General features: G+C 48.6%; 1 protein-coding gene across 1 annotated transcript in view; it reads right to left on the bottom strand.

Annotated features, from left to right (window-relative positions):
* Positions 1-2,830: 2,830 nt before the first annotated feature.
* Positions 2,831-11,800, bottom strand: part of SF3B2 (splicing factor 3b subunit 2) — a 329,817-nt gene continuing 320,847 nt past the window's right edge. Inside the window, exons 19-21 of the mRNA XM_029614631.1 lie at positions 10,943-11,039; positions 10,074-10,259; positions 2,831-3,571 (exon numbers count right to left, since the gene is read on the bottom strand). Coding sequence (XP_029470491.1) covers positions 3,500-3,571; positions 10,074-10,259; positions 10,943-11,039 — 355 coding nt within the window. The 3' untranslated portion in view covers positions 2,831-3,499. The remainder of the gene's footprint in view (positions 3,572-10,073; positions 10,260-10,942; positions 11,040-11,800) is intronic.

The following is an 11,800-nucleotide window of genomic DNA, read 5'->3' as shown; positions in this document are numbered from 1 at the left end:
GGCTCCCTCTAGTACACATATACACACCCTCATACAGGATCTCTCCTCTCACACACACACATACAGGGTCCTCTCTCTTGCATACACACCCACATCAGCTCCCTTTCTCTCTCACACATACATCCTCACACAGGCTACCTATGTCTCTCTCTCTCACGCACCCCTTCACACAAGCTGTCTCACACATACACAATCCTTTCACACAAGCTAGCACCATCACATACACATGATCCGTTTTTCATACACACGAGCACTCTCACACATACACTCTCCTTCACAATCTCCTCATATAAGCTCCCTCTCTCTGAAACCCACACTCAAGCATCCCCCCCGCTCTCTTACCTTCCATTCTCTCTCATACCTCCTCCCCTCCCTCACACTCCTCCCCTTTCCTCTCCGTTCACGGTACATGGGGGGGGCGTTCCATTTTCGCAGTGAACGGCATGCCCGGGCCTTCATCTTCGCCACGAGCGGAGCACGTCCCGTGGCATACATGGGCCGTCTTCGCGCGCTCTGTTCACGGCATGCCAGGGTCTCCTCTGCTAAATTCTGCGCTCCGCAGTAGCGCAGAATTCCCCCAGGACTAGTATAAGCCTGGTCAGGCATTGAGACTTAAACCGCTCAACTGAGGGACGGAACAGTCCATGTCACCTCAGGAACTCAACCTCTTTGTTCTATTCTTCTCATCTTCTTAACATGAGCAATCCCCAATAGGGAGATGCATGTCCATCATCTGCTGGAGATGGAGAATACTGGCAGGTTGAGATTGGGGCAGGGCTATATGTTAGTGACATCTGCTGGTAGAAGTGCATACCCCACCAGTGTGGATTGGCCTGCCTGATTGCAGAGGAATGCTTTTTTTAGTTTTTTTTAAATATATTTATATTAACTCTGAAATTAGTTGAGAATTAATAGATCAACTGTAAAACTATTTTTTTTAATTGATGCAAGAGTAATAAAAAGCTAGTTCATCACTTGTTTGCCTGTTACACTTGTGCCAGAAGGCTTCAAGATTTTTAATCAGTACTGGAAAAAAACTTTTTTTTAGAAGTATTATTAGCACAAAATTTAATACTGGACAAGTTTGCCTCCTTTTTGGAATTACAAGATACTACAATGAAATACATACAACGAATCCTTCGAAGGAATTTTTTGCTTATACACCAAGGCTTGATAAACTGCATGTACCTGTTTAAAGTATGTCCTTCTATGTCAGGCTCAATGTTCCCCTTAGAGAAAACCACAAGAATTTAACAAAATGCATTTGTACAGTATATTTGTATGGTATATAATGTCCTTTGATGACAACGTTTGTATTCCATGTTCTTTAGTATCAAATTTAGTAATTCCCCATAACTAAAAAAGCATTTCACATTTTGTCTAATTTGGATAAGGAATTTTCCTGCTTTTAAGATTCATTGGAGTGGTGGAATTTGTTGTTTTTCTATAAATCTATGTCTATCTAAATATCTATATATATATAGTTATAGTGAAAATAGATACCAGAAAAGCTTGACTCGTTAATATAGCGCTTTGTTAGTACATATCTGTGATTACCCCAAAGAAAAATCAGCACTTTAGGATTATTCACAAAGCATTTGAATTATGACAAAAAAAACCTTTATTAGAAAAATTTCAAATAGTATAAAACTAAAAAATATATAATGGCAATATCAGCTATACTTGACTATCTTATTCAACTGACCTTCCTCCCTTGACAGCCAGGAGGAAGGCCAGTTTCAGTTTTTGAGCTCGGGTAGTGAGCCGCATGCCGTTTGAGAACCTCAGAGCTGAGCTTGTCGACCACCCGGTGAACGCCACAATGAGTGAACATGTGAGTGTTTGGAGATATCAAGTGGATACCCTTTACATTGTTAAAAGGAGTTGTTTTTGACAATGACAATCTCTCTGAAACAAACACATGCATCTTACATTATTAAAAATAACTACTGTAACAGATTCCTGCGAGTTCTGAACAAATACAGCTTTTTTAAGACAGACAGCATATTTCTAATCTTGTTCAGATCTATCTGATGCTTCTCCATGGTCAAATTCCCCTTGAAGAAGCCATTAGGTGAAACGAGGATCCTTGTCAGGGTTTTTCATAGTTGAATTTCTACAGTGCATCATGTAAAGAAGTGACCAAACTGTGAGTTTGTTAGCTCCATCATATATCAGCTGACGTGTTGAAAGGGTACATGTCATTTTAGCACAGTTGCCAGAGTATGCGCGTATGTATGTATCTTATGAAAGAATATTTTCAGAACATTTGCAAAAGCTTAACTGTATGTATCTAACTACACTGTTGAATAACACAGTCAAGCATAGCTGATACTGACATTTTTTTAGTTTTGTACTATTTGAAATTTTTCTAATAAAGGTTTTTTGTCATGATTCAAATGCTTTGTGAATAATCCTAAAGTGCTGATTTACCTTTGGGGCAATCAAATATTTATATCTATACCTAGTAAACAATATCTTTGCGAAATTCCATAACTTAATAAATACCATAAATTTGTAAATCTGTTCTTCTCTGTTAAATTCCTATCGACTTTTCACTGCTCCCAGTTGTGTATTTTCCTGTTTTATTGTAACTGCAACGTTTTCGTTCCGCACCTGTTAATGTTCTTATTGTATCTTCTTTTTACACCCCTTTGTTAATTGTAAACCGGCATGATGTGATACCTATTGCGAATGCCGGTATAGCAAAACACAAAATAAATAAACATACATATCTATCTATATCTATATATATCGAGTTGTGCTCAGAAATTTACATACCCCTGCGAGAATTTCTAAGATGTGTAGCATTATAAGAAAACATGTGTGATCAGACAAAACATGTCTTATTTTTAATATGTTTCAAATTAAACTTTCCATTTTAAGACAGTGATGAATACAGGCTACTCTTATGACCACATCAATTAGACGAAGGAGTGGAAGGAACAACCTGCAATTGGTAGACTCTTGTGCAGAGAACTGTTCTGTGCTCAGGCAAATTCTGTTATGTTTTCTGTCTGCTGAGTTAGTGAGGGTGTATAGTAGGGCAGCGAACATCAACCACTGCTGTAAAACATCAGAAGATGCACTTATTGTCTATGTACTCTGAGCAGCGGTTGCAGGAAGGGGCCCCTCTGTCTGCTAAACAAAACTGGGAAAGGGAAAACAAGATGAATCTGGCACACACTTCCGTTCCTGGAATTTTATTTACAAAACATTATTTGACACCAATAGGAACCATATGCACATACTTGGTTGTGCTATTAAATAAGAGTTGACTGGGGGTGGTCCTGGAAAAGGGAGTGGGATGTCATGTATCCCCTTTGCTGGCAGTCACTTCTACAACAAAAAAGTCCCCACTTCATCCAAGCATGTTACATCCTTTACACTCCTATCCCCATCCTGAAAACATATTAAAAATAAAGGAAACAGGGAGCAACAAGGAGAGGGCATTCCACAGCCCAGGATAGAAAAATCCTTCAGAGAAGTGGGGTAGAGGTTAGAATTTGAACTCCTTGTACTTCTTGCCTCCTCCGCGGGTGTCCTGTGGCTGTGCTTTCCGCTTCTTTTGCTGCAGGGAGAGAGAGGAGACATATACACACACAAGTTACTGCACACCACCCAGACCCTAAGTCCTGTTACACCAAACACATGATGGGATATCTCTCACTGCTTACAGAAAGGAAAATTGGTTCTTACCTGCTAGTTTTCGTTCCTGTAATACCACAGATCAGTCCAGACCAGTGGGTTATGCACTCCCACCAGCAGATGGAGGCAGAGAACAAATCTTTGAGGCACTGCTATATCCAAGTGTGCCACCTGCAGCTCCTCAGTATTTATCCATACCCAAGCCAAGAAACAGACAAAAAAAAACATTTAACTCCCCAAAGAAAGGGCGAACATGAAAGAAATACTCTCAAAGGCCAAAAAAAATGGCCTCGAACCTGAAAACCTCAGGTCCGAACCACGGTTCCTATCACCGAATTGGCATAAATGCATTCTGATAGACTTCCTATGTCAGCAGCTTAACTCCAGGTAAGTCGGTCTTTCGGCAGTAGCACCCAAGTGGGTCCCTGGACTGATCCGTAGTATTACAGGAATGAAAATTAGCAGGTAAGAACCAATTTTCCTTTCCTGTACATACGCAGATCAGTGGGATGTACCAAAGCCACATTACACCAGACGGGAACTCGAAAGACCCGCTCACAGAACACTTTTTCCAAAAAGCGCTTGGTCTGGAGCCCTGACATCCAGACGGTAATATCTTGTAAAGGTATGCAGGGAGGACCAGACTGCAGCCCTACAAATCTCTTCATGAGACAACTGACACTCTGCCCAAGAAGCCGCTTGCGCCCTCATCGAGTGAGCTTTCAATCCGGCTGGAACGGATCGCCCCTTGCCGACGTAGGCCAAGCAAATAGTTTCCTTCAGCCAGCAAGCCAAGGAGGCGTTGGATGCCTTCTCACCCTTCTCTGGGCCCCCAAACAAAACAAAAAGGTGGTCAGACTTCCGAAAGGAGTTAGTGAACTTCAAATAACGAAGGAGAATCCGGCGAACATCGAGAAGATGCAGATCTCTTCCCGAAGCCGAGCCATGAGACCATTCGGGAAAACCAGGCAACTCCATGGTCTGATTAACATGGAAGGCAGACACCACTTTTGGCAAAAAGGAGAGCACCGTACGCAGGGACACCCTATCCACCAAAATGTGCAGGAAGGGATCCCTACAGGACAGGGCCTGCAATTCTGAAAAAACAAAACACACCGCCTTCAAGGTGAGGTCCTTCAGAGAGGTGTGCCCCAGAGGCTCAAAGGGGGGATCACAGAGTGCCCGTAGGACTAGGCTGACATTCCACTCCGGGCACGTCTTACGAATCGGAGGATGAAGACGCTTTACCCCTTTCAGAAAACAGGCTACATCAGGGAGGCTGGCCAGGGGTCCGCTGCCTATCCGACCTCGGAGACAGTTTAGGGTCGAGACCTGAACCCGCAGGGAGTTATAAGCCAAGCCTTTTGACAACCCCTGCTGCAGAAAAGCCAAAACCTGAGGAATAGCACCGACAACGGCACTATACCATGTTGATCATACCAGGCTTCAAACACCTTCCACACCTGGACATAAGCCACAGAAGGTGACGGCCGCCTGTTGCAGTAGGGTGGAAATCACCTGTTCCGAATACCCCATCATTCATAACCTCTGCCTCTCAAAAGCCAGGCTGTGAGAGAGAAGCGATCCTCCCGATCCGAAAAGATGGGACCTTGACGTAAGAGGTCCGGAAGATGAGCCAGGCACAACAGACCTTTGGTTGCCAGACGGATCAGATCCGCAAACCACGGCCGCCGTGGCCACCAGGATTACCGGACTTGGATGAGCTTCTATGCGCCGCAGGACTCGTCCCATCAGCGGCCAAGGTGGGAAGACATACAGGAGGATTCTGGTTGGCCACTTGCAAACTAGGGCATCGATTCCCACCGCCCCGACTTCCTTCTTTCAGCTGAAGAACTGATCTATCTGTGAGTAAAGGCAGGTTGCCATGAGGTCCAGCTGGGGGGCTCCCCATCTGGCACAACTGTGATTCCAAGCCTCCAGGGACAGCTCCCATTCCCCAGGTTCCAGCTGCTGACGGCTGAGGAAGTCCACCTGCACATTGTCCATACCTGCCACGTGAGAGGCTGCAATTCCTTCCAGATGAAGCTCGGCCCACGCAAACAGGAGGTGAGCCTCCTGCGCCACGGCCAGACTCCGGGTTTCTCCCTGGTGATTGAGATAAGCCACCATAGTGGCGTTTGTCTGAGAAGACGCGAATCATCCTCCCCTGCACCAGGGACTGGAAGGCCACCAACACCTTGAGGACACCTCTCTTCTCTAGGCGACTGATGGACCATGACCATTCAGGCAGGGACCAGAGACCCTGGGCCGCATGACGGAGGCACACTGCTCGCCTGCCCTGGAGACTTGCATCCGTCGACACGATCACCTAATCCGGGACTTCAAGGGGCATTCGCTTTTGCAAGTTGGCAGCCACCACTCCAGTGTGGACCGGGCCTGTGGTGACAACGGCAGCTGGTACTGTTCCGACACCGGATTCCACCGAGACAGGAGTTCCCTCTGCAACTGTCTCAGATGAGAGAAGGCCCAAGGGACCAACTCCAACATTGATGCCATGGACCCTAGGACTTGCAGATAGTCCCACACTCTGGGGATCGGGAGATGCAGTAGAAGATGCACTTGCTGCTGCAGTTTGCACATCCTGTCCGTTGTCAGGAACACCCTGCCCAGCAAAGTGTCGAAGCAGGCTCCCAAATATTCCAGGGACTGGGAAGGGATCAGATGACTCTTCGCCTCGATCACCCAACCGAGGGACTGAAGGCAATGGGTCACCCGGCGTACTGCCTGCACGCAGTCCTCTTCCAACTTGGCTCGAATCAGCCAATCGTCGAGATACGGGTGAACCATCACCCCTTGCTGCCGGAGGGCCGCTGCCACCACGATCATCACCTTGGTAAAGGTGCGCGGGGCCGTCGCCAGGCCAAATGGAAGCGCTCAGAACTGGAAATAACAACCCAGAATCTTGAAGCTCAAAAACGTCCAGTGATTGCTGCAAATCGGGATGTGCAGGTAAACATCGGTGAGATCCAGAGAGGCGAGGAATTCCCCCTTCTGGACCACCGCGATAACAGATTCTTCCAGAGAATTTCACCCCCAGTTCCTCAAGCACCTGGGGAATAAGGGGCTGCAGCACCTCCTTCTTGAACAACCGGACCACTCAGGGATCATCGCCTTCCGAACCAGGATCCACCTGACACTGGTCACCATCGCCCACATCCAAGTCCAGGAGGACCTCCCCTGATAGTCAGCGGTGTCACCTGGGGGAGGGGGGAACTTCTTCCCCAACAGGTCGTCCAAGCCATCCAAATCTTCCCGCGCCAAGGCAGCACGGGAAGTACGATTGTCCGCTCGGAGATGAGGATGCTTCGGGGCCCCCACACTCCCCCCTCCAATGATATGCGCTTCGCAAACTTCTGTGCCAGGAATGCTTATGCATTAGGAGCACAAATTCAAGCGAAAAACCGCAGGGGCCAGCGTCATCACCGCTGGAATCAGACTCCGCGGCCCTCAAGTTCTCTGGCCTTGGTTCCTGCACTGTGGGAGACAGTGGAGGAGGGTCATCCTGGGAATCTTTTCCCACAAGGGAAGCAGCGGACGCCGAAGCCTAACGTTGGACCCAGTGCCAGCACCCAATCTGCATGCGGCCTTCTGAGACTTAGACCCCTTAACTGAGGACCCCCTCCTCTCCCACAGCACAAGTAGTGCAAAGTGAGACCATACCCCACAAGCCTTGCAGGGTTCCACCAGTGGCTTCTCTGCCATTGCAGCACTCCAAAACTGGCCCAAAGGGCACTTCCCCCAGGAGCAATCAAGTGCTGCCTTAGAGAACCGATGTTGCCCAAAAAGATCGCTGGCAAAAGTTAGTCCCAGCACCTGCAGGGAGCCTCGTGGAAGCTGAAAAAGAAAAACCAAAATGGCTACCGCACCAAAAATAGACCCGGGGCCGCCGCAGAGACACTGCCTAGGAGGCCCTTCACCACCCGGGGAAGGCTCCACTAAAGGCTGCTAGCTCTCCCCTCTTCAGAAAATCGAAATTGGGGCCTGTCTGGGCCCAGTCCTACTGAGCAGACTGATTCACCCAGTGAGCCACAGGACAGAAGAAAAAAAAAGGCACTTTTTTTTTCCCCAAACAAAACTTAAAGCAGGAAAAAATAACTTTCGCCAACGGGGATAGTTCCCTGAACCCTTGGTCACGGAGAGGGAGCCTTCGGGCCCTGAGGAAGCCAGTCCCCTGGCTATCAGGAGTCCTGGATCACACGGGTTAGCACTGCCAGGGGCATCCAACCCCCCATTCGCCTGGCTTTACTCAAGGGATGGTCCAGAAAACTGAACCTGGCACCCCGAGGAGCAAGAAATCCAAACTCAGCTCAGAGCTGCAGGTATGACCCACCATCTGCTGCAGAAAGAGAAATACTGAGGAGCTGTAGGTGTCACACTTGGATATAGCAGTGCCTCAAAGTTTTGTTCTCTGCCTCCATCTGCTGGTGGGCATACATAACCCACTGGGGTTTGGACTGATCTGGGTACATGTTTTTTAGAATTTTATTTGGCCCTGCAGTTTCCTCCAGCTCAGTGAGAATCTGTGAGTTAAGGCCACAATATTCCAAGTCCCTGAGCCCACAGTCATGGTTTAAGAACCTGCCTGAGCTAGAGCCAAAACATCCCAAGTTCCTGAGCCATTATTTGCTGCTTTCTGGGAGTTTCCTCCCCCCATGTTTGAACTCTCTCTCTTCCATCACAGCAGCAATCCTCTAGCACAGGTGTAGCCAACTCTGGTCCTTAGGAGCCACACAGAGATGGAGACTCAGAAGTTAGCCAATTAAATGAATATTTGGGCACATATCTGGCTAAATTCTAGCCAGCTAATAAGTTAGGTGGCTAGAATTTAGCTGGATTATTCAGGGGCATTCCATGGTCACAACTGGGAGGTGTTGAGTTAACTAGCTAACTCTCAGGTCCATACAGTAACGTGCGGTTAAAGATTCCCCGCCTGTAACGTGCTGGGAGCGCACAATACAGACGAGTAAGGCGATCCAGCGATACAGTCTCCAGTTTCACGCGTCCTTAGCGCTTCGTAAAATAGACACATAACCCTTTCTGCACGCAGCATGTTTATGATGTGTAAATGAACGAATTAGCTGTATAATGAAGGAATTAGCTATTCCCCTCCGATACTGTAACGGGCGCTGATATTATCTCCTTAGTAACCCGCTGTTTTGCCGCGGCCTTAACGTGTTAGTTTACCGCCTCCCCCTAGTAGGTGTTAGGACTGTGAGTCTAGTAACAAATCCATCGACACCGCTTAAGATACTCAAAAACAATAAAACACAATAAAAAAAAAAGCGATACAGAGATGATCGAGAAAATGTAATGCTGTGGGACACATAAAACCTGTCAGAAAAAAAATAAAAAATTTTAAATACCTGTCGGAGGGCCGCGTGGGTCCAGGCGGCCGGCGGGATCCGGGGGGGCGGGGGTCGCGTGTTAAATCTAGGCCGCGGGCGGGTGGGCGCCTGTTCCAGGCGGCGGCAGGGGCGGGTGGACGCGCGTTAGTTTCAGACGGCCGGCGGCGGGAGCCGGGGGGCAGGTGGTCGCGTGTTAAATCTAGGCCGGGTCGCATAGACGCGCATTCATCCAGGCGGAGGAGCCGGCGACGAAAGCAGCCGGCTCCTCCGCCTGGATGAATGAATGCGCGCCTGTGCGACCCCTGCGTTTCGGCGCTCAAGGCGTGACGTCACGACGCCCGACGTCACGGCATGTGACTGCCTTGAGCACCGAATCGCAGGGGTCGCACAGGCGCGCATTCATTCATCCAGGCGGAGGAGCCGGCTGCTTTCGTCGCCGGCTCCTCCGCCTGGATGAATGCGCGTCTGTGCGACCCGGCCTAGATTTAACACCCGACCACCCGCCCCCCCCGCTCCCGCCGCCGGCCGTCTGAAACTAACGCGTCCACCCGCCCCTGCCGCCGCCTGGAACAGGCGCCCACCCGCCCGCGGCCTAGATTTAACACGCGACCACCCGCCCCCCGGATCCCGCCGGCCGCCTGGACCCACGCGGCCCTCCGACAGGTATTTAAAAATTTTGTTTTTTACACTTCCTGGTGCCTGTCATTTCAAATGTCATTTGAAATGACAGGTACCAGCGCACCCAGGTTACTGTATAGGCGCTGTATTAAGCGCCTATACAGTAAAATGGGTTGCGCGGGCATAACCCTTCCCTAACGCTTCATAGCCGCGGCATGCATTTGCATGCAATTAGAAGAGAGTATCAGGCGCTAGGTCAAGAGAACTGTGCGTGCGGGGAGGAAGGGTGCGCCTGACACTGCCGCACTGTTTCTACCGCGGCCTTACAGTATCGAGCCGTCTGATAGCCAGAGTTAGCCAGATAACTTAGCTGATTCCTCCCCAAACCTCGTTGGTAAGATGAGCAGGAGCACAGCAGCTTCTTTCCTCCTATTCTCCTACCTTCTGCTTGGCTGCATGCTCTGCCACCATGTCACTGAAGTCCTCCTTCTCCACCTGGGCCTGCTGCTCCCGCACATGCTCCTCATACTTCTGGGTCATCGCCATGGGGTCCAACTCCAACTCCTCAGGGGCCAGGGCCACTTCCACACCCTGTAGTTCTGGAGGCAGGCCTCTGCGGCTCATCACCTGAGAGGGGATATAACACAGAGTACGTTTATAGAGACTCCTCATGGAGGTGGGGGAAGGGTGGAAGCATCTATGACAGTTTCTGTAGATGATACCTCCAGTTGATGGTTATACAGCTGCATGGAGCACATGTTCACAAAAGGCATTCATTAACCAGAAACAGCAAGATACTGCCTGCTCCCAAGGGCAGCCTGTAGCATAGATGGTCACAGCAGAGAATTGTGAGCCTGCAGACTCCAGTTCCAATGCCCTCATGTGTGATCCCAAAGAAAGGTATTTGACTCCCCCATTGGGTAATTTTACATTTTAAGTTCTCTGGCCAGGGCCCTCATAATTGCTTTAATGATTGTGTACAGAACTATGTATACTGATGGCACTGTACAGTTCTTTGAGAGCAGTACCATGCGCTGCAAATTAGTTTCTTGAATTCTTGGACATCATGGCTTCCTGCACTCACAACTTAGGATACAATGGCAGACAATTCAGAGAAAGTTAGTTAAAGAGGGTGCATGATTGGAGTGTGCACTAGAGGGTATCTCCCAGAGGACTCTTGCCTCATTAGTTGGTGGGGTACTATTCATGATGCTTGCTTTGTAAGCGAAGCCGTATGCCCAGTGGTGTGGATTTTCCACTGGCCACAGGCTCTGGACTGTAATATGCACGGTCCCTGTTGCACTGCTTACTGTCATATCATAGATATGCGTGGAGCCCATCATGGCTGCTCCCATCATAGCTGGCCTTTTCTCAGGTAACACCGTGAAGAGTTGAGGCGTCTCTGTCCTGCAAGGAGGGGATCGGGGAAGAAAGAGCAAGAAAGATTACAGCAGTCTAACAATCAGCACTTAAGGCCAAATTTAGAGTAGATTCTACAGATAAAATCTCTCAGGGAGACAGGGTTTAGAATCATAAAGGAGCTTATAGACAGACCTCTAACTGTGAGATTGGTTCTTACCTGCTAATTTTTGTTCTTGTAGTACCCACAGATCAGTCCAGATTCCTGGACTTTGCTTCCCTGCCAGCAAATGGAGACAGAGAAAGTTTTGCTGACACTGCTACATAATCCAGTGTGCCACCTGCAGTCCCTCAGTATTGATCTATACCCCAAGCCAAGATGATAAACACACCAAAACTTTAATAGCCAACTCCCTCAACAAACAGGAGGATGGTGACGTAACAGACTGGAAACTCTGTTCCAGAATTGAAGGTAAACCAACAGCAGTAAACAAAACAGCATGGACAGCCAACGACTGTGCATTACATACAAGCTATCAGAACGAGTGGCTGACTCTCCTACCCTCAAATAGGTGAGTCTCTGGACTGATCTATGGTACAAAAGGAGCTAAAATTAGCAGGTAAGAACCAATTCTCCTTTCCAATACGTACCCAGATCATACTAGACTCCTGGGATGTATCTAAGCATCCCTAAACTGGGTGGGACCTGGAGAGTCAAGCTCGCAGAACACGCTCACCAAAACCCATGGGAGTCAGAGCCCTGAATCCAAGCAATGGTGTCTGGTGAAAGTGTGCAGCGACTTCCAAGT

The sequence above is a fragment of the Rhinatrema bivittatum genome, chromosome 8 (genome assembly GCF_901001135.1).
Source record: "Rhinatrema bivittatum chromosome 8, aRhiBiv1.1, whole genome shotgun sequence".
Taxonomy (NCBI): domain Eukaryota; kingdom Metazoa; phylum Chordata; class Amphibia; order Gymnophiona; family Rhinatrematidae; genus Rhinatrema; species Rhinatrema bivittatum.
The sequence above is the reverse complement of the archived record's forward strand: the minus strand, read 5'-3'. Positions and strand labels throughout refer to the sequence as shown.